General features: G+C 41.8%; 5 protein-coding genes and 1 long non-coding RNA gene across 9 annotated transcripts; 3 read left to right on the top strand and 3 right to left on the bottom strand.

The window, feature by feature from the left end:
• Positions 1 to 1,558: 1,558 nt before the first annotated feature.
• On the bottom strand, positions 1,559 to 6,431 carry LOC115742648 (TOM1-like protein 1). The gene is made up of 4 exons (XM_030677062.2): positions 6,277 to 6,431; positions 5,359 to 5,908; positions 4,128 to 4,373; positions 1,559 to 2,261 (listed from the first exon to the last, which is right to left on the bottom strand). Exons 2-4 carry the CDS (start codon positions 5,875 to 5,877, stop codon positions 1,839 to 1,841), a joined length of 1,188 nt encoding a protein of 395 aa, XP_030532922.1. The 5' UTR covers positions 5,878 to 5,908; positions 6,277 to 6,431; the 3' UTR covers positions 1,559 to 1,838.
• A 3,364-nt stretch (positions 6,432 to 9,795) lies between these two features.
• Positions 9,796 to 13,371, top strand: LOC115742605 (peptidyl-tRNA hydrolase 2, mitochondrial). Of its 4 annotated transcripts, none has more exons than XM_030676997.2 (8): positions 9,799 to 10,262; positions 10,688 to 10,912; positions 10,996 to 11,054; positions 11,236 to 11,295; positions 11,390 to 11,459; positions 11,876 to 11,945; positions 12,766 to 12,792; positions 12,951 to 13,371. In XM_030676997.2, the coding sequence occupies exons 2-8, from the start codon at positions 10,703 to 10,705 to the stop codon at positions 12,998 to 13,000; spliced, it is 546 nt and encodes a 181-aa protein (XP_030532857.1). In that variant the 5' UTR covers positions 9,799 to 10,262; positions 10,688 to 10,702; the 3' UTR covers positions 13,001 to 13,371. The 4 variants fall into 4 exon arrangements, with proteins under 4 accessions (XP_030532858.1, XP_030532857.1, XP_030532856.1 ...); XM_030676996.2 differs by having other exon boundaries at positions 9,800 to 10,262; positions 10,683 to 10,912; XM_048271900.1 differs by lacking the exon at positions 9,799 to 10,262 and adding an exon at positions 10,478 to 10,565 and having other exon boundaries at positions 10,683 to 10,912.
• Positions 13,372 to 13,592: 221 nt separating this feature from the next.
• Positions 13,593 to 15,319, top strand: LOC115742606 (probable calcium-binding protein CML18). The gene has a single exon (XM_030676999.2). It carries the CDS (start codon positions 14,413 to 14,415, stop codon positions 14,917 to 14,919), a length of 507 nt encoding a protein of 168 aa, XP_030532859.1. The 5' UTR covers positions 13,593 to 14,412; the 3' UTR covers positions 14,920 to 15,319.
• Positions 15,320 to 15,852: 533 nt separating this feature from the next.
• On the bottom strand, positions 15,853 to 18,721 carry LOC115742604 (binding partner of ACD11 1-like). The gene is made up of 5 exons (XM_030676994.2): positions 18,291 to 18,721; positions 17,602 to 17,705; positions 17,302 to 17,377; positions 16,673 to 16,756; positions 15,853 to 16,589 (listed from the first exon to the last, which is right to left on the bottom strand). Exons 1-5 carry the CDS (start codon positions 18,294 to 18,296, stop codon positions 16,026 to 16,028), a joined length of 834 nt encoding a protein of 277 aa, XP_030532854.1. The 5' UTR covers positions 18,297 to 18,721; the 3' UTR covers positions 15,853 to 16,025.
• Positions 18,722 to 19,107: 386 nt separating this feature from the next.
• Positions 19,108 to 22,227, top strand: LOC115742603 (syntaxin-22-like). Its single transcript, XM_030676993.2, has 7 exons — positions 19,108 to 19,559; positions 19,811 to 19,904; positions 20,128 to 20,267; positions 20,653 to 20,727; positions 21,112 to 21,269; positions 21,359 to 21,459; positions 22,023 to 22,227. Exons 1-7 carry the CDS (start codon positions 19,354 to 19,356, stop codon positions 22,086 to 22,088), a joined length of 840 nt encoding a protein of 279 aa, XP_030532853.1. The 5' UTR covers positions 19,108 to 19,353; the 3' UTR covers positions 22,089 to 22,227.
• LOC125312746 lies at positions 21,371 to 21,699 on the bottom strand. Its single transcript, XR_007196793.1, has 2 exons — positions 21,538 to 21,699; positions 21,371 to 21,478 (listed from the first exon to the last, which is right to left on the bottom strand). It is a non-coding gene; the product is annotated as an uncharacterized LOC125312746 (long non-coding RNA).
• Positions 22,228 to 22,357: the final 130 nt, after the last annotated feature.

Genomic DNA, 22,357 nt, shown 5'->3' on the forward strand with positions numbered 1-22,357 from the left:
CACAACTGGTTTCGACCTGCCATGATCTCAATAGGAGAGCGGTATTAACTTTCGACCGGTTTGTACATGGGAGGTCAACCCCACTTTCGGAACTCCTAAGGGTATATTCTATCTAACCTATAACTCCTAGTATAAACCGCCTTAACACCACTCTCACGGACTCGGTTGCTTCTTCCCTTCTGCATCGCTCACTCACCATGATGACACCAACAAACTTCACTCCAAAGGTTGATGAGAGTGGGAGGAGTCAGGACACAAGACTTCCAGTCCATCACATCGTACACGCGCATGGATGGTGGCCCAAGAACATCCAGCCCGTGATACTTCCATGTTCACCCAGTGATCTCCTCCTTTGACCATTCCACGAAGAAAACTCTCTCCAACCTCAAAATCCTTGATCGAATTTACTCCCTTCAGCGTCCTCCTCAATTTTTCAAACTTGGACTTTTGAAACCCCGCGATCAATTTTCAAATTGGACAAGAGAGAAGATTCGATGGACAAATCTATAAAGACTCCTATAGAACATCTCTAATCAAAACTCTATTAATTAACCTAGCTTGAAAAGGAGAAATGAATTTTCCTACCTACTCTATGGACTTGGAAAGAAAAGGAAAAATGAACAAAATTTCCTAACAAGGCCACATCATTTGCCTATTCATACTTCAATTATCACAGTATATATAGAATAAGGCGACTTATTTAAGAGCATCTCAAGGTCCCTGAAAGCTAACTTTTATTGAAGTTATTGAACTTTATCATAAATTACCGACTTTTTTACGTTATGTGGAATTCAGTTTATAGTTATGTGAAACAATGAAAACACAATACATAACATGTACAAACATAGGAAGCGAACTAGGACTCCACTACGAGCCATTTGCCCCACGCATCTAAGCTGCTCGCGTGGTTCACCGGTTCAATAAAATCAGACTAGTGGGGCAGGCATCTTTCTGCTCATTGCAGTCACCTCCAAGGTTCTTCGCACCTGGATAGTTCCAGGACCCTTGTGCCTCCACCCCGATCAGATAAAGCTGCCCGCCTGAAGCGCGTCCTATGACCCACAACTCCAAGTCCTAGCATGAGTATGAGTTCGTTGATCACGTAAGGGCGATCCATCTCCTGCCTTGGACCAGCACGGGGCTCAGTCAAGTAGAACCGGGTTGCGTTGCTTGATACTCCATTCGAAAACGGAAAATGTCATTGATAGATCGGTAACTATTGAGAGTGAAGAACTATTCCATTAGGCAAAGGCCCTAGTGGCAACAAGGGGAATACCCCGATTGTTGCTTAATAATGATCGTGTTCTGGACATTATCCGAGTGAGTAGGCAACGCCTACTAGGATCTTACTAGTCAACGATGGAAATTGATTTCTGCCAATAAACTGTGGCTCGATTACACATTCAACATCCCCTTGGAAGTGGAATCACATCTGCATCCAAAACCGCAACAAAGTTCCGCTGAATTTATTTGGAAATTCAGGATTTGCAAGACATGCAACCAGATAACTAGGCCGGTCACCCTGGTCAGGAAAAGCAATGCCAGTCACTAATCCCACTTGGAAATGACAATCTGCCCGGGGTTTTATTTTATGGATTCCATGCAACCATCTCACAATGTAAGAACCTTCACATCGTCCAGAAATCAAAAGGCAAACACCTATGCACTCGGCTACACAGAGGAATCACATAACATGCAAAAGTAATCCAACTGTAAACACATGTGACCATCCTGTATATGAAAGGCAACGACCGTTTGAGCGAACTCGGTCTTCCAGAATAGCTACATAAACAAATATCGACAATAATCAAAAGGCCTACTGTCCGTATAAAACCATCTCATAAGGTGATAAGGTCGTCCTTTTTCGATTGGGGTTTCTTTGAATCTTGCGCTCCTTCTGATGACCCACCGGTCTTCTTCCCAAAGATCATCTCATCAAGATCGTCCATCATGTCGTCATTGCTTCCTCCGTGGGCCCCACCTCGAAATCCAGCCGGCTTTCTAATCAGGGCATCTTCTTTTGCAAGGGCCGGAGACTCATCAGGCTCAACGGAAACCGGAATCGTCGCGGGCTGAGGTTCAGCCAGGGCAACTGCAGGTTTCTGCAGCTCTTCATACTTGAGGAGCACTTTCTGTATCTCATCATTCACGTTCAAGGCTTCAAAAAGAAGGGCCTCATTATCTCCAGCAGTCTCAATGATCCTCTGGACAGCATATTGTGACTGACGACACTGTTGTACGAGCGTGATCATCAAGTCATCCTGCCAACATATTGAATAGTGAGGCTCACTCTACAACTCATGGGGATTTCCCAAAGATCTGTCCAACTCATATAAAAAGCTCACAAGTAAAAGAAAGCCACTACAACGGAATTTTCTCTAGACAAGTGCAAAGGTATGGCCAACACAACAGAAATTTTCTTGAAAACTGAATTCTCTAACGATGCACCACCTGGGATGTGAAAACCTTATTTGCAGAGTGCAGCAAAGATGAAGTCAGTGGTCTAGATACAGTTATATGAGACAAAATCAAGATGAGGGCATATATTTTCGCAAGTTAGGCTTCAAGAAACATCCACACAGCACTTCCCATGCAAAGAGGCTACCACGATATCTACCTTCAAAAACAAGCAACAGGATTCACAATCTTTCTTTAGGAATTTGGGCTAAATACAAATCAAGCAATTGCATGTTTCGCATATTGAAGGTGTAGATACAAAATGAACTTTTCCAGTCAAAATGAAATAAATGGCTCCCCAAGAGTCAGAAAGTTTGGTCTTCTAAGCAACCCAAGAGGGAAATATAAATAATGTAATTTGAGGTGCAAATGAGAGAGCAAGGATCAACCAACCTAATGACAATAGATCCAGAAAAAATTAGAAAAGGTAATAAAATAGAATCGTTTTCTAGAGTGGATTCATGAGTTACTGTGATAGAATTTTTTGGATAGATATGGACTTGTTTGTCTGTGCACCCATGGATGATCAGTATACTTAATATATGGCATTGTCTTTGAGTTAAGCATCCACGAGAAATTGCTTGTTGTACAGCACAGATAGTTATTCAGGTGGTGGAGAGACATTGGGCATGTCGGCTTATTCCGCCGCCAGCATTAGTGCTGCCGCAGCCACACCTGCAACTGGTGGCGAGCACATGCGGCCAAAAGCAGTCCTTAGCCACCTATCTCTTCATCAATCAATCATACTGCACTCTTGAAAGTTAATTTATTTGGAAGTTTTCACCTTATCGACAAAAATGTCAATTTACGAGTGGGCCCGACTGCAATTGATCAATTGCAAATCAACAGCTCAGGGTCAAAACAAGTATGAATCAAGCTGGTTAAAAAAAAGTATGAGGAGAACATAAATGGTCCAGGAAAGACAAAAAGATCGCTATCAACTTTTGATTCCTTCTTTCCAGCACAAGGAATAACAAAATTTCCACATCAGCAGGAAAAAAAATTAGTAAACTTCATAATGCCACGGCATTTTAATTTTGGTACTATACAACTTTAGACTTTAGAGGCAGGAATATCTTCTATTTTACAGTAGACTATGTTTCAGTGACCAGCTGACCTTTGACCGTTTACTATTTCTATTACATATGAAATGCGATGTCAAATTGTGATAAAGGGTTAAGTACAGTTTTCTGTCTCCTCTTTGCGCAATTTATTCCTATAAACAACAGGAGCACCAGAAAATACGACCTAACATAATTTTGCATAGCCAAATTAACATTAAATGTAGACTACTGCTCCTATGGGAAGAAGCATGAGGCGTACTAAAAAGGCCTAATACAACAAGTATTCAAACACCCCGTATTAGCAAAATTTGCCACAAGACTTTACTAGTGAATTGGAACTAGAAATGCCTAAAGCAACAAGCATCCTAAGTGCCCCAGCATCAACAAAATTTGCCATAGAACTTTACTAGCAAAGTGGAATTGTACGAAGAGTCAGCATGTAGTTCAAGGCCTCTAACATAATAACTCTGCCAACGCCAGAGACAGCCTGTGAAATGGTTTTCAAAATCCACTTTAATCAATGATAATCAAGATCTTAAAAAACTCTTACTAAGTTTAGACCCATTCACAAGAAAGAGAAAACCAGGAAATTGAAAAATTAAGTACCTTCAAAGCATCTTGTTCAGGTGAAGAGGACAAAACTGTCGTGAGAAGCTCTATGCTGTTTCTTGCAACATCAAATGCTTCCTTTGTCTGTTCTGCAGAAAAGGTCTGGACAGGGACATCATGCTCCAGCTGTTGAGCAAGATTAACATCTGCTTCTGGAGCCGTGGCCGACCGAGGAGGGGTAAAGATAGGTGCCAGACTCTCGTTGTCACGACCAGGGAAACGGATGCCCCTTGATTTTAAACTCTGATATGCACATCAACACCAGTAGGGATAAGTAAACAAATCCACAGGTTTTTTCATTGAAACGTGAAGAATAAAGGGGCACAGATGCTAATGATAGGCATGCTAAACCTCCATGAGTGATCTGAGGAAATACAGCTCCACAGACTGACTAAGAAAACAATGAAGCTGAAGGACAGGAAACAAAGTAGAAGAGCAAACAGTCAGAAGAAACACTGAATTAAGCAGGCAGTGTTGTCTCCTGCTCTTAGCCACTTAGGCAAAATGCTGTCAAATAACTTAATGAAACCCGTCCTATTCAATCATGAGTGACATGACTCCACAACAATAGAAAAAAAAAAATTAACTTTCGCTTAACTATAACAAGAGTTCCAAAACATCTGCGTACTTCGACCTTCTCCATCCTCTCCCTTACTACAGAAGATAATGATCAGGAATGTTTCCTTAAACAGAATTACAAGACTCATTGCAAATTTATCCAGTCTTCGATTTGCATGACATCCTTCCCTTCACCGAACAAAGGAATCCCCAACTCATTATGAATTGTACTTCTCAGAAATCTCAAGTGACTTGGTGCAAAGTAAGTTGTGTCTGATTTAAATTAAGTCACAAGACGAAAACTACCATAGTGGTACACAATGCCCGAAAACAACATGAAAATTAAAACCACCCCAGAGTAAGGAAATCAAACTGAGTGAAGTATTGCAGACTAAAGAACATAGTAGGATTATCATAATATATGATACTATCTACAATTACCCAGGAAGTCATTATCAAAACAGTGCGATTAATGGAAAATAAAAAAAAATGAACTTCTAATCAAAATTGACAAAGTCCCATATAACTTTTAATTCATTCTTCCTCTTGCTAAAGAACAACACTTCCCCGGGTAAAATTAGTTATCCTCAGCCAATTAGCAGAACTCGGTAGTGTAATCAGCCATTGACACTAGCCTGCAGTAAATACTCTAAAAAAATGAGGCGTATACCTTGTATGTCTCCTCATAAACAGGAAGATACCGGAGTTCACTGGTTGATTCTCCCCATGCTTCAATCAAGGTCAAAGCTTTGTTCCGATTGTTAACCACAGTCTGAGGATCATCAATAAGCTTCACCATCTCATCAAGAACCCTCTCAGCCGCAACCTCTGAGAACGCTTTCTCGCAATTCTTGACACAAGTTTCTAGCAAAACCAAGGCCAAGAACTGAATCCTGGGACTCTTCATCATGATCCTCTTCTTTATACCCCGAACCAATTCAACGCTGTTAATCTTTTCATGATTAATCATGTCACAAAGCTCCAGATTCATGGCCCAGTCAGGCTCATCGAGATTTTCCGAAGTGGCCTCCTCCACAAACTTGTCAGCTTGGTTAGGTCCCTGGAAAAGCTCCTTGACCTTGAAGCTCACGGAGCTCATGCCAGCACTCATCTTCCGAGTGACCTCAGCCCCACCGATCTTGAGACGCTCCCCAAGGGCAGTCACTTTCTCCATCAAATTGTCACTCATGTTTGCGGGTAAACGAGGATCAGAAAAAGGGCTGTCTCGATCCGCAGTATCCAAAGACAACAGACGTCAGGTCAGCAACCAAACAAAGGGAAAAAGTCTGAAGGAACGATTTTTCGAACAGCTAAACCAGGCATAGAAACAGACTCAAAGCATTCAAAACCCTACTGATCCTAAAACGAGGATAGAGCGAGAAAGACTCGGGAATAGTAATCGGTTCCCGTGTTCTTGATATGAAATGAGGAGGGGGGGAAGAAAACCCCAAAAACCATTAACTACACGAAGAAATCAAAATCAGACCCTCCAAAATTTTCAGCAACCTGCCGCCTCTACACTTACGGAGAGCTGTAACCGACACGATCAAGGAAACGGGACCGGATCGGAGTTAAGCTTGTTACCTACCTGTGAGAAAAAGAGTTGGGAGGAAAAAGGAAGCTGAATTGAAAGGTCAATTCGAACGCGAGCTGCGACTGGAGAGGAGAGGAGAGGAGAGGTTGAGTCGAGTCCCCTCTTTTCTTCTCTGTGCCTTTTTTTTCCCTCGAGTTTTCTCTCCCTCTCTCTATAATAGTACGTTCGGTTCACCGAGGCATTAGTATTTCTAATACAAATATACAAAACGGAGAGGCAGAGCTTCTGTGCGAGCGGGCAGCACGTCCTTACTACGGAGATTGGCCAATCATCGACCCTTTCGATCTAGTTTTCCGGCCATTCGACGGTCCTGATTATTAATGCTCTCGCGAGAAAAGTGAGCGTCAATGCAGGGGATCTCTTCTGCTGTCCAAGTCAAAGTCGCTGGGTCCCGACTCCTTTCGTTAGCCACCGTCCGATTTGCATCCTCTTTGTCCTGCTCTCACGCAATTGCGTCAAACCTCAGAATAGTGAACGTACCCTTGCTTTATGTCGAATTTTGCCCCGACCCGAAGGCCACTCTATCGACCGCATCGTAATGACCCGGTCAGTTCTATATGGATCAAGCTCAAAACCAGTAATTTAAGAAGCTGTATGGGGGTGAAATGAGTTGCAAATGTTACAAACTTGCTTGTTTAAGCAATTAACACTCTGATATCGCTTGACGAGAATCCCTCTATTATTCATTCCCGACTCCCTCGCCAAACGCCACAACGGTTTTATTGTTTTTATAGATTCCATCGAGTGTTCCATATATTGGTCCCACAATCTTGTTCCATTGGACTTGGGTTTGGGACAGAATTTCCTCGCTTCCGACTCCTGGATGGAAAATACTTGTAATTTATGGAATTTGGTTCGAATCACGGGTAGCCATGATAGTTGATTTTTATGGGTTTTACGTTGAACTCGCGTTATCAGCTATTTTTGCAATTGACTATGTCCACGTGGATTCGGTTCAAGCGGTCCTCTACCCTACCCCTTCCTAAGTGCCTCTTTGGGTGCTGTTTGGTGGTTCTGAAAAAGGATTAAATTGCTTTTACTCGATATTTGGTGCCACGATTGGGGTTGGAGAGGGCTGAAGAAAGATCGGAGAAACGAGAGCGGCAGTTACCTAGACATTAAATAGGTAGGCCTGATTATAAATGGCCCGATTCAAATAGATTAATTTAATCCGTTTTAGATTCATTTATTGTAATGAAAATCTAGTGATCCATATACAGTTTTATATGTATATTCTTAAAACACTTTCATATTTAATTCAATTTAGGCGAAACTCACACTCAAACTAAGGTGAGAGTACGGCGTGAATGAACTGAAAATCGAATAAGAGCGAGAGAAAATAAAGAAAGAGCCATAGATATGAGTTGGGTCAAGCCAGTTATGAACTCATTTATGACCCATTTAACACACGTATTATGTCTAAATTCATTTATAATTCATTCAAGGTGGTAATCGCTACTCTCACTCTTTCCTCCTTTTTTTTTCTTCTCGGTACTTGACCCCCGAACAATGCCAACAAATATTGAATACAACCAAATTTTTGCCCTTTTAGTTTGTTTGGTTGTTCAAATTTGAGTCCATATAGAATAAGAAAAAAAAAAGGAAAGAGTGAGAGTAGTTGTGAGCACCTTCAATGATAACTGTATATCTATGTTTGATAGTTCATATTTGAGTTCGGATAGGATAATTGGTGTTTAGCGATGTGTACACACATGTAATACGTGACAACGGGTATGATAAACTTAGATTAGATAGAAAATATATAAATAATAAATAAATAACTTAACAAACTATGTTATCTTTTGACCCAAAAAAAAAAAACTATGTTACCTTCCAACAATGGAGGTGATAGAGTAATGCATCCGAAAATTGCATCACTGTTCACTGCACGAGGACCACCACCATGATAGCCAATTATCGTCACTTGCAACCATCCATGCGATCGTTGTCGTCTTCGGCAACACTCGGTCATCATTGTTGGCCAATTGATTGTGTTCTGACAACTGAGGATGAAAAATGCTTTCAAGATAATTGTCGTTGTCTCCGATCACATAGCCGATTTGCAAGCTATTAAATTCGAAATTTGGGAATAATGACTTTGTTCTAGTTGCCACGAACGTGCTTCTTGCTAAAGTCGCTACTTACCAAAGGGAGGAGGAGTTTTACCGTTGGGATTGTGTTTCTCTCTTGCATGGTCCAGTTTGGTTTCTGTGAATTGTCTTTCAATAGTGTTGTTGCGCTCACAGGACCTTTCAGATTGGACTGACTTCATTGCATAGAATTCTACTAAAGGCTTCCCAAAGTAGAGACTACTTCCAAGCAGATGAGGAGGTCTCCACCCTTGGATCACCCAAACAAGATGGCACTATATTTCGCATTTCTTTCCGGGCACTCTTGTTTTGGCGTAAATCTGCATTGGGTAAATGAAAGATGCTCTTTGCATCTCCTCGAGTGAGCAATTCAGTGGGAAGAATTAAACAAAAAGACCTAAACATATTGTAATTATATCAATTCAGTTCTAAACATCTTTCTTTTTCAATTGATCACAAACCTTTTTAAATTTTGTCGGTTAGGTCCATCCAGTCAATTTTGATCGAAAATTAATCACATTGACGCCTGCTTCTTACATGGTATTGTCGCATTAACGTGGAATTTTTAATATTTTTTTTATTTTGTTTTGAATGAGTCTGTTTTTTTTTTCTTTTTTATTGTTAAGGGCGCCCTTAACAATAAAAAAAACAAAAAAGATAGAAAAAATTAATAAAAAAATTCAAGTCAGCCAGCGAGTATCGCGTAAGATGGCTATGTCATTAATTTCCGGCAAAAATTGGTCGGATAAACTCAATTGAAAAAAATTGAAAAAGGGTTAAGTTTCAATAGAAAAAAAAAGGTTTAGAACTAAATTAAACAATTGCAATAGGTTTATGGCTGAAATAATCGTTGATTTTAGAAATGTATTTATATCTCAATGGGCGACCTTGTTTCGTTTGAACAAAAATAGAAAAAAGTAAATTGAATATCTCGGTCTTTGTCTCTCGAGGGAATTTTTCACGTCCATCTAAGGTTGAGGATGCACAAAATTAATTATCGAGGTGATTCTACGGGGTCGGGGGCTCATCTCATATGTTCGGTTTAGTGTGCCCCATCTATCGGACATTATCGACTCAATCAAAAGATTGAGATCATTTGAGGTTTGATTCGGCAACAATAAACTATTTTGAGTGGACTGTGTTCAAGTGCTAAAGAATGGCTTCGGCAAAACCATTCCCAGTCATAAAAATGCATTCAATCCACCCAATTCACTGACCAAAAAAAAAAAAAAATCCACCCAATTCATTAACATTGTCCAATGTCCCAAGTTTAAAATTATCTCTGTCGAACAAATATAAACAAATTGGATTGGCGCCAAAATGAAAATATTCTCGGTACGGTTTAATGTCACGGGTTGATATATTCTTGGCTGCAGAATAGCCTGCTCTATTTTAGAATTCTGAGTACATATAAGTTCAAGGTTCCACTTCTCAGCTCACAAGTATATGAGATAATTTGGTGCGTAATGCTAAGACACGGCCAAGCTGTCGGGTCCAATCAGATCGCCGACGATCAACAATTGACGGCTAACGGCCATAATCGTTAAGTGCCCGACATGCTCGCCGACATTATTGTAGAAAGGCCGATTTCGTTTTCGGGCTATTCCGAAAATGTAAAACCGGGCCGACCCACCCACCCGATCTTCAGCATGCTGCGTTTGCATTTTGCTCCAAGTAGAGTAGAGAAGGTGCAAGGCTTCCTCTTCCAGCCTTCCTCTCGTTGTTGTGATTCGACACGCTGCTGTTGATCTCCGTGGCGTGGACTCCATTCCTCCACTGTTTGACTTTGGCATTGCGATGTCAGTGGGAGTCTAGGTGTTTTCTCCGGTTCTCGCCCGTTTGGTCTAGGGTTTCTTGGATGCGGATCGGATCGTCCCTCCTCTATACCAGGTCCCACTCCCCTCCCGTGCTTAATCTTATGCGAATGATTATGCATGCTGCTTCAATTGTCTGGACTTGTTTGCTGAATTCATCTTAAGAATCAATCGCTCCTTTCCTCGAGATTCCCAAAAAAATGCAGCTTAATTACATCGGGTAGCTCTAGTTATATCTAGATTCGCAATATGGAGCTGAGTTACCGAATGTCGTCATTGGAATAGGTTCATGGTCGCCTGGCTGTATTGGATTTATCTTATTAGTCAATCAGGTGTCAATCACCTAAATGTGTATTTATACCTTGAAGTGGCACTCTCGGTAGTCATCTATCACCTCGTCGTTTTGAAGTTGCATAGTTGTTCTTCGATTAGGATATTGTATATGGGGATTTCAATTTGCCTTTTGGTTTCTCTTTTGGTTGGGACGTGAGTGTAGCACAGAGAGTTTGATCGCACATGATGGATTTAACATGGCTAAGTGCCATTATACTTGGGGCGGGATGCCTTGCTCTGGGATACTATATTGGTGCATATCATCCTTCTCGCTTCTTGATCCCCGCTAGAGCATCCAAAGGGCCAACTGTTGCTACTGGGAGCAAGAAGAATAAGCCAAAAGATCCCCTAGAGATTGAAGACTTGGCTGAAATCTTAGAAGATTTTAAAATGGTATTACCTCTCCTTTGCATTTGCATTTGCATAAAACATTGAAGATTTTCATTTGTACAAGATGTATGTCTGTCTATCTCCAGGTTTTGGTTGTGAGGAATGATCTAAAGATGGGAAAAGGGAAGATTGCCGCCCAGTGTAGGTATGTAAAAACTGGCTAACATCCACCTTTTTGGCTTATCATAAGCGGTTGGACTTCACCAGGATATTTTGGAGAGCTTCTGTGTTATTACTTGTTTACTAGGTTTCCTCAAAAGAGTGGCCGATTTACTTGGATGGACTGCCATGCCTTACTTATGTGTTTCTTTTGTGTCCATTGACAGTCATGCAACTTTGGGTCTCTATAAAAAGCTCCTTCAACGTGCACCAAAAGCTTTAAACAGGTGCTGTTTCCTCCGAGTAACTTACCATTTCTCTGATCATATGATTAAAGCATTCATCCTCTTAAGTTATCAAGAGATATTGCCAAACTTGCAGGTGGGAGACGTGTGCACAGCCTAAGGTGGTTGTCAAAATTGAGAGTGAGGAAGATATGCTTGCTTTGCAAGTTAGTACTGTCCATATATACTCTATCCTCACTTATTATTCTTGTGTGCACGCTTGTTTATTATTTTTGTAGAATGCAAAAAGCATTTGAGTTAGCTATACTATTATACAGTGAAAGCTGCTGCTGGCTGCACTTTATCTACAAAGATCAAACTAGTGATTGGGTTCATAAATTTTTAGGTCGATATTTCCTATATTATGCTCTACTAGCGTAGGTCACAGGCTGAAGAAACTTTGGAATTAGAGTAATAGATATCTCACAATATAGAGTTTCTAGTTTGTTGTGCATTTTGTCATCAATAAGCAGCTCTTGGAGAATTTCTCTGTCGGATGTTTCTGCTTGGCCCTATGGCTGCCATCCCTTCCCCCAAACCACCCACATGCTGTAATTTTACTACTCTTGTATTATACTGACAGGAAAGGGCGAAATCACTTAAATTACCAACCCATATTACAATTGATGCAGGGAGGACACAAATTGCACCAAGTGAGTTGAAAAGTCAAATTTCTTGACTCGTATGGTTTTACAGTTCTGTTGTCATGACAATGTGGAATAACACCCTGCCAATGTAATTTCTTAAATGATATATACAGTGTTTTTTATTTTTATATGCGGTGAATTTTGTAGAACTTTAAAATATGTTTGGGTTAAGGTGATATTGGTTTGGAAATTTCTTAAGCAGTATAAAGAATTGCTTGAAGGAACGTTATGTTGTGACTGATGGAAGCGAGTTTCTGTAATTGGTTCATCCATATGCATTGAGTAGTAACTCAGATAGGAGAATGGGTGTCGGACCTTGAAGTAGCCCTTATGTGAAGGCAGCATGAACATGATGAAAGGAGAGGTAGGATGGAGGATCAAAACTTGATAAGTGAAATCAGAAAGGCTAATGGGGGGAACCAGCAATTTGAAGTCATTGTAGTTTCTGATGGGACTGCAGTAGTCACTCCATGAAGAAAGCTTAATTGCATCAAACTCGAACTCCTTTAAGAAATATGTCAATTTGATGAGTTTTGCCATGGTGGATCTAAGCTTTACGTTGTGGTTGATACTGGACTTCAGGGGTTTGCGTAAAGGCCATCTTAATGAATCCCAATGTAGGGGCCTATAGATGGTGTTTTAAAAGGCTTATTTTTTAGGCTTGCATGGGTTGAACATTATCACTACTGGCAATCGCAAAGAAGTCAATCATAACGCCTAATCTTCTTTCTTTTTCCTACTACACACTTTACAAATCCTGCTATGATGACTTGTTCCAATTGATGATTTACACTCTTTTCTGGATGTTTTGTTCTTTTCAATGCAGATTCAAGGACCGTGATGGCTATTCTTGGTAAGATTTTCCTTCCAGTCACATGCAGTCTGCTTGCTCTTTGAACAAAGTGTTGGAAGTCCTTGATTTCCCTTGTGATGTCAAACTGATAAGAATTTTCAACATCTAGTCCTTGAGCGCCAGACTAGTGTTGACATATTCTCATGCAATTTTTGCAGGACCCATTGAAGTCGTCGATGATGTGACTGGTGGACTGAAACTTTTGTAGCATGTTCTTGTCCAAAGTGGCCACATGTTTTGCAACAGGAAAGACGAACTGATATAATAATAGGAAGGATTGAGTATGAATTGACGAGATATGCAATATGAGTCCTCCATGGTTCTCCCTTGAAATCTGTCTTTTGGCAGGCACAGGCACAAATTATTAGCAATGACGACGGGAAAGTTCTAGGTCCAAATTAATTTTTGGATGCACTTGGGAGCTAAATATTATGATTTTGCTAAATGCCAGGTGATGTGCATTGAAAAAAGAAAATATGCTCTTGAAACTTGATTTCTTTACCTTGATCTGGATTCAGCAATGCACTTTGTTGAAAACTTTATCCATAGTATATTGATGAATTTAGAAGACCTTGAATACATGGACTGAGTTGCAGTTATCCTTCAAGAGATCTTGTAAGGCCTCTAAACCGAATTGTATGATTCTTGTTTGTGCTGATGGAAAACTCATGAAGAAAGAAAGGAGTTTGCAAGAGCTGCTACTAGCCAACCCCGAATGATCAAAGGAGGGAAGGGAAGCAAGACACATATGATCTTCTGTTTTTGTTTTTGTTTTGTTTTTTTTTTTTTTTTTTGGCCGGTTGATATGGCCTTCACCAAAATGGGGTTGTCCCAGTGAAGCATTTCTTAATATATTGTTTGGGATCGATATAAGCCACACTAGTAAGGAGTTGGCTTCCTCGCTGTCCAATAATTGTAGAGATAGGTTTGCGAAATGGCAAAATCTGTGGTCAGGCGAACCATCTTTCTTTACACTACCTCCAAATTGTGATGCCCCTCTCATGACGACGTTTCTTCCATACAGACGGCAGTTTTGGCGTTGATCAAATATGGTTTAATCAGGGCACGTAGCAATGACTCCGTATTGTATCCTGTCATCACATCTAACTTCAATTCTATAATCAAGAAGAGCATGCGTTGACATACAGAGTAACATACGTTATGCAACTTCTATTTATGTTATTGATTATTCTCTTGCTGTCGTAGTCAAGCTTTTGGAAGTTGGTTTTTATTCAGAGATCCGATCATCTAGCTAAATGAGGGGTTGAATAGGTCAAGTAAGCTCTTAATTATCATTATTCTCTTGAAAATTCAATAACTATATTCCGTAATCGAGTCTATCCCAGTGAAGCTTTTTCCTACCAGCTTTCGTCACCGAGACAATACCATAAGGATTGATGTTAGACAAGGAGCAAAAGAGAGAGGATTGGAGAAGATCTGATTCTGTCGTGAAATCCAGAACGGAAAACGTTCACTGATGGAGACATGAAAGGATCGTTGGGGAGGCGGAGCTCCTGGAGATGGGTGATGATCATCTAGGATTCATGCAGACTCAGTCCTATCAGCGTTTTTGTTGACAGAGAGAACAAATCCGCAAATAGATTACTAGGGAGTGGGAGGATGAGCAGTGGTCTGGGAAAGGGAAAGGATGCGATGAAGCTGGACGACGAGCAGCTGGCTGAGCTGAGGGAGATATTCAGGTCGTTCGACCGGAACAACGATGGCAGCCTGACGCAGCTAGAGCTGGGGTCGCTCCTCCGGTCGATGGGGCTGAAGCCAAGCCCCGACCAGCTGGAGGCTCTCATCCAGAAGGCCGACCGGAACAGCAACGGCCTTGTCGAGTTCTCCGAGTTTGTGGCCCTGGTAGAGCCTGATCTCATTCCTGCCAAGTGCCCCTACACCGAGGATCAGCTCAAGAAGATCTTCCGCATGTTTGACAGGGACGGCAACGGATACATCACAGCCGCCGAGCTCGCTCACTCCATGGCCAAGTTGGGGCATGCCCTCACCGCTGAGGAGCTGACGGGGATGATCAAGGAGGCTGACACAGACGGCGACGGATGCATCAATTTTCAGGAGTTTGTCCAGGCCATCACTTCTGCTGCCTTCGACAATTCCTGGGGTTAGCGTTCCAACAACTAGAATCAATGAACATATTCATCGGACCCTCCAATGCCTCATCACACCATTTCTAGATTCCATAATACCTTTTTCTTTGCCTTTGGATTGTGTCTAATCTCGTTCCATTAGCGATAACCTTGTCATGAAGGGAACCAGAATGTATTAAGAGAAAGCGATACCTGATGAACGATTCTGGAGTACTGGTTTTTGGGTTATTCCTCTTGATAAAAATTTTTTATGTCTCGTTTGCTAGTCAATGATGCTCTTGCTGAATCTCATAGGGGCAGTTGCAGAAATAACACTCCGTGGCCGGTATGAAGTCTTGTTTTTGTGTGATTTATCATAGCAAGGAACTTGATCATAGCAAATTCAATCAATCAGCAACTAGTTTCCATTAGCTACTGTCTCTCTCCGTGCATGCTTCCGCATGTATTCGAATTCTAGTGAAACAGATAACTGCGCTCTTTAATCCTTTCAAGACTGGTGATCTACAATAGACAGAGTTCATAGTTCTACGTGCCCTCTCGACACCCTTGGACAAAGTGAAAGAAAAAGTATAGTAATAGAGGGACATCTTGACTCCGAAGCCATGCATAAGCTTTGAAAAACAAGAGAATCAACAGCAGTTAATACGGAAAGACACTGAGCCAGTTCACCTCATATGCTATGCATATGCCATTTGGACAAAAGAAAATCCATGCATATGCCATATGACAGTTTCGATCGCCCCTGAAGTTGTAACGCTGCAAACTCCATTCTCCAACCAGCCCTCAAGTGAATTGCACAATCATCTGTACTTCTAGGAGCTGAAAGTTCCTCCATGTCTTCCGTAAGCCACGGGAAAGAACACCAAAAATATCTCATAGATCGGGGTTTTCCTTTCCTTTTCTTTATTTATTTATTTTGAGGGAGTGGGGGTGGGGGTTTTCGATGAACATCTGAAAGACAATTGAAGTAACATATCAACATTGCAAAACCGCAAACAGTTGAACCAAACTACAGTTGTGCGGTGAACGCTTGTACAAGCTATTACATGCATCTCGCGAATACGAAAGACCTATTTCAATTCAAACTCCATTGCCAAATATTCACATTACATAAATTCTAACAAATCAAAGGATCAAGCCCCGAGCAGGTGGGGGCTTGGAAGATTGATCACCACCAGTAGCTTCTGGGGACTCGGACCCATGAATCTGATCATAACCTTCCAATCTTCTTGCCTGCTCTTCCTCGGCCAGAACCTTATCTTTTGTCTTCTGCCCAACATCCCCTGCTGCCTTGGTAACTCTACTGAATGCACCAGTGACCCATGAAACCCCAGTCAGAACATAAGGATTCTTCATTATCGCAGATCCAGCACTGCTAACAGTCTGCTCTGCAGTGGCAAATGCAGACTTGGTCTTCTCAGAAACTTGGAACTTTTGGTCCATTTCCCTTACTTTGTCATTCACCATGGTTGTGCCAGCATTAATCTTCTCACTGATACCAATCTTTTGGTCGAGAGAAGCAACTTTGGCGGCGGCAGTTGAAGTGAACTGGTGCTTCTCATCCAAGGCCCTCGCTTGGTTAACAGCATCTTTGCCCAAAATGAAACCCTTGGCCAACATGCTTGTGACAACATCCTCCGCTTTTTTAACAGCGGTTCCAGATTCACCTGTTCTCCTGTTTCCCACAGCCTGAGAAAAATTAAATCCTTTTCCGGTCAATAACCACTCACAATACCAATAATGAGACATTGATCTTCACAGACAGATATTACAGCTGGCAGGATGGGAACAGAAGCTGGCAGCTTGTAATCTGGAGCCTGAGCAATAGTAACAGACTGGTCAACTATTGTTGCTCCCTGCATCAGATCCAAAATATATGTGAAGGTCGAATGCAACCAAAAAGGGGATTACACAATCAGTGGATGCATTTAAAAAGCTTTCATCAGGAAACAATCACATCAAACACCCTTTCATATAATAATATATTCTACTCTATTAAAGCACCTAAATCAGAGCTATGCTTTGCAGGCACGAATTTCAAGATGCAGCAAACAGGTGTTGCAAAAAATATGAAGTATAAACCAAATTGATTTGAAGTTTTCAAACTCATCACCCACTGCATTAGGTGTTCCGCACTCAGAAGTGCATGCTGGCCTTAAATATTTAAGTTTCACCGTTGCACTTTCCTCGCCCACATGGCCACATATTACCACGTAGACTCAATATCTACCAAAAAGCAAGAGTGATTGAAAGAACTAGTAGAACTCTTCACAGCAGAGTTGGCTGTCAAGTGTAAACTGCAAACACTTACTAAAGGACAGTGCTTTGATTTTTGCCTCTAATATATGAAGAGCAGAGCAACAGAAAAATTAAGCCGAATGTGTGCAAACACGCTGCATACCGACAGAAGAACAGCAGTCTCTGCTCCTTGGGGATCCTTGAAGGTAACATATGCAACTTGAGAACGCTCGTCACCACTGAAAGGGAAAAAAAGGTAGCATGAATCTCCGTGGGAATCCATTATGTGCTAAAATTGCAAAAAGTCTTCACTACCATCAAAAGGGAGACCGATATGCAATGAAACAAAAAACTAGAAAAAGCAACGGTTTTACAGTCCCTTGTCTAATATCCTGCAAATGGCCACAACAAATATAGAAAGAAGGTAACATCAGATAACAGCATCTCGAAAATGAAAGCTAACCTTTGCATTTCGACGTGTTCGATTTCACCGGAAAACGAAAAGAACTCCTTTATATCCCTCTCGGATGCACCGAGAGAAAGATTGCTGACTTTCACGGTCCTTATCTGGGAAGAAGTGGCAGAAAGGAAAACAACAACCTCTTTTTCAGTTGGGAAGGTCGCACGTTTAAAACACGAGTCCATGCATAAGACAATTTTGCAACATTAATTACATTTGTCGAGCTCTAAATTTATTCATGTGCCACCAACAGAAGAGCGTGAGTGAAAATCTCAAAGATTCCTACCTAAGAATGTGTACAATCAGACCTCGTCCGCCTGAGAGGAGGGCTTGGGGGGGAATCAAGAAATGAAATATGAGGAAAGTGTAAGAGGACCGATCTTAATCAGTCAAGTACAACCTACTACTGAAATCTTGGAATTCGAATACGGGACCCTCTCCTCTAGCACGCAGTCGATTTAGAATTTTCAAGGAACCAGGGGCCGTGCCATTCATTCCAATACAGTAAGCGCGCAAGCAAGAGCAGAATAGACGGCAAGTTGAAGAAACAGCTCAATCAAACTGAACCTCGAGGGAGCTAAGTCAGGTTGAGACCCTGATTCAAATTCGACTTCGAGCGAGACACATGAACGAAAGATGAGAACTTGAGAAAGAGATGATGTAGAGAGAGGAGAGATGGGGGGGGGACTCACCGACATGGCGTGGCAACGGCTGAAGGGGCCAAGCAGGAAGCAACAGAGAGAGAGAGAGAGGAGACGATCCTGTTTGCCGGTCAGTATGAATGAATTCTGGGGGTGGGGGTTGGGGACCGCGATGGAATATCACAAAAATCCGAGAGATAAGAACTAAGCAAAATGGAAGGCGGGGTCGTGGCGTGATTAGATGTGTTACGATGCACAGACGATAGGGTGCTCTGCTCGACGTGCTTTATGGAGATGGAATTGGAGAGCGGTTTTCTTCCTTCGTCTTTGTCTTGTTTTGAGCTCCGCGTGTAAGTTAAGTCGGGCTTTGACTAGCAAATGAATCCTGGGTGGTGGTAACGGCCCTCGCACGCCTTCTCATGGCTAAAAAGAAATATTGCGTCGGGGTTGGCCCACCGAGACCAAAACTCTGTTTCCTCAAACTTCAAAATTTCAATACAAAAACAGACGACGGTGCAGGGCTGTCCTAGCTCATACATAGTAATATTAAAGAGGATGCAACATATGTTTTCTTATGAGTGAGTCAAATGGAGATCAAAGGACAAAGCTTGCATTTTAGTAAATTTCAGACGGGACGGCAGATGGATTGACAAGAAAACAGGGAAGATGTGCAGGAGCAAATCAAGCTTTGATTTTGATTTAATTCGAGTAGGTAGGCCAGGCCCAACCCAACGAGAGGAAAGCCCATTGTCTTTTTACATGTTGGTACATGAGGGAGGGAGGGAGGGGGCTCAGCAGTCAGCTCCGTCCGGTCAGCCACTCAGTCGTATGGAAGAAGAAACAAAAAGAGAGGCTTTGTAATTGACAATTGACATTGTAACCACGGCACATTCCCAACGAAGCTTCTTCCCTCCCTTCCTGCGGGCGGGTGGGTGGTGGTTGGACTTGCAGTGTGTGGCAGCAGTTGCTTCTCCGTTCACCCTCCCTCCGACGACGCTACCAGTACCCTCCATTTTTTGAAACAAAAAAAAGAATTTGACTTTTCCTCCTCCCTCCCGTCGATTCCTCTCTTTATCTGGGGCCTTTGTTGCTTCTTTTGATCTTCTTGGTGAACATGAGTTTCCAGGACGACGTTGAATCCCGATACGGAGGAGGAAGCAGCCTGCAATTCGACTCCTCGCCTCCTCCTTCTCCCTCTGCTGCCACCACTCAGGCCATCGCCTCCGGGATATTCCAGATCAACACGGCCGTCGCTTCCTTCTACCGCCTCTCCAACTCCCTCGGCACTCCCAAGGACACTCTCCTCTTGCGGGACAAGCTGTCTGTTTTTTCTTCTGTGCTCTCCCTCATCATCCTCCTTATTCTGCTGCATGCCCACACACTCCAACGCCTAATACTCAAATCAACTCCTTTTTGGCTTGTGCTAGTTTGTTGTGATAAATCATTTATTCCCAGGAAGGAGGACCATCCTCCTGATCACTCCCTTTTCTCCTTGTAATCCTGGTATTGTTTTTTTTTTGCAATTTTTATCGCAAATCTTCTTGACTAGACTCCATTGACCTCGATTACAGGCACAAAACAAGACTGCGAATTAGCCAGCTGGTGAAGGATACTTCGGCTAAACTCAAGGAAGCTAGCCTAGCTGATCACGGTGCCGAAATCAGCGTATGTCTCCTTGGACACATCACCTCCCATACTCTCTGTCTCTCTTTGGCATTTCCATCCCTCGCGCGCTCGTCCTCTGCTTGCCAGCAGTCTGTCTGCCTCTAATGCTTCTGGAGACTTGTTTAGACGTTATGTATGTGGATCCTGTTAAAGGGAGTAATACAGAGGAGAAAACCTTTTTGCTGTAGTTGGAGGTGGCACTGACCGCTTTCTTTAACTGCAGCCTGCAAAGAAAATAGCCGATGCAAAGCTTGCAAAAGATTTCCAATCAGTCTTGAAGGAATTCCAGAAAGCACAAAGACTCGCTGCCGAGAGGGAATCAACATTTGCTCCTTTTGTTCCTAGAGAATTTGTTCCTTCCAGGTCCTTGTTACCCGCATTGTTTGTTCAAAAGAAAACCCCTCTTCTAGGTTAATTTGCGAGTCTAACCAAACCAAAACTTTTCTTAGTGAGAATTGAAACGAGCCAGTGCAGATGCTCCTTAAATTTTCCCCTGATACCACTATGTGGTATTTGTTTTCAAATGTCTACTTTGTTCAAATGTTAAATGATCCTTAAGTTGGGGAATGATGTTTGCTTTTTGGTATGTTTGGCTCAAGTTGCCTCTCGTCATCCTCGGGTTTTGGAATATTATTGGAAAAATATGACATACTTTTATGCAGTTAGTGATGGCCTGGCTACTTGTAATTTGAACTCAGTTGCATATGTACTTGTAATTTGAACTCAATTGCATACTTTCCAAAAACAGTTACAGTGCTCAAGAGGTGGAAATAAGCCCATCAAGGGATTCTGAACAGCAATCTCTTCTTCTAGAGTCGAAAAGGTTAGCAAAGTTTCCTTACCCAAAAAAAAAAGGTTAGCAAAGTTATGTACTGCACTGCCTTCTTCAAATGAAATGCCGACTCTTCTACTATGAAGAACTATAGAGGTTTGTTGTTTTGGCATGTTTGAGTAATATGTTATTCAGCACTGCATTTCCTGGAAGAGGCTTTGATTTAGGATAGAACCAGCAGACAGATACAAGCACTTAGATTTAATGCATTGCGCGGAATCTAGCTTTTCATTTGGGTTTCGCTACAGGTTTAAGCAACTTGTCTGATAGGTTCTCTCACGGAGAAATCTCAATGTCTCCTTTAGTTTTGATTAATATGGATCAGTTGGTGGATTATCCCTGCTCTGATACATGAGTAACATATGATGATTTCAGGCAAGATGTTATACAATTGGACAACGAGATTGTATTCAATGAAACCATTATTGAAGAAAGGGAACAAGGGATCCAAGAAATTCAACAGCAAATTAACGAGGTGCATGAGATTTTTGAGGATCTTGCTGTGCTAGTCCGTGAGCAAGGAGTTGTTATTGGTAAAGACCCTTCTCATGAATTTTCCAGGATATAACTTTCAAGTTCTGTTGAATAATCATGCATAATGCTGAAAATTTATCCCCTATAGATGACATCAGTGCCAATATAGAGAGCTCCCATGCTGCGACAACACTAGGCACTTCTCAACTTGTCAAGGCAACTAAACTTCACAAATCTACTTCGTCTCTGGTAAACTATCCATTTGTCTCTACCTCGAGTTATGGTGTTTACTATCTACGCAGACATTTTTTCAGATATGGGCATAACATCTAGCTCTGGACAAGTCTTTAGCTCCTTATCCATGGATTTGGTTGGCTTCCTCTTGACAAGGACTTTTCGCCACTCCCCCTTGCCTGATATCTTGATACAAACGTGAATATTCTTGACAAACATCAATAACTAAGATTTACTTTTCCTTTGTCCCCTCCAGTTTCCAAACTGCTTTCTGTTGCTTAAGCCAAAACAGTGGGGTCCTACTAAATTTGTTTGGGTGTATAATCATCCGATTGTCTTGGTTGCAACACTTCTTGGTGCACTGAGTGAGAAACTCAAGCGGGGCATCAGCATGCCTAAGTTTTCTGTGGTCTCTGGTGCTGTGGAACACAATTAGTGAATCACACGACTCGGCTAGTCTGATTTGGCATGTGATTATGATGGATATTCTTTGTCCTTTTAATTTGTTTGGCCAAAATTCAGTTGATCCTTTTAATTTTATCTAGAATGCAGATTGAGCGGAATTTCTAATTATGCAGGGCTGTCTACTCCTGGTGATTTTTGGAATCGTTCTACTGATTGTTGTCATAATAGTCGTGGCATGAAATTCTGAATTGTCCAGTCATCCGTTTCACCGTGTGAGGGCATTGCCCATTGCACCGCAACAGTATACAGTGTACATGATGCTTGTCAATGTAGAGCAGGTTGAAAAGTGGGACTAATGTATCTATTGGAGACTGAAAATGGGCATAAAGAGGGACCTTACAATTTGACATGCACCGATCTTGCTGAAGGGACGTGCCGGGGTTTTCATGATTTAAGCTTATTTTAATCTGCTGCAGCATGAGTCCAGTAGCATGCACGTGCTTGACCT

This window comes from Rhodamnia argentea, chromosome 10 (genome assembly GCF_020921035.1).
Source record: "Rhodamnia argentea isolate NSW1041297 chromosome 10, ASM2092103v1, whole genome shotgun sequence".
NCBI lineage: Eukaryota > Viridiplantae > Streptophyta > Magnoliopsida > Myrtales > Myrtaceae > Rhodamnia > Rhodamnia argentea.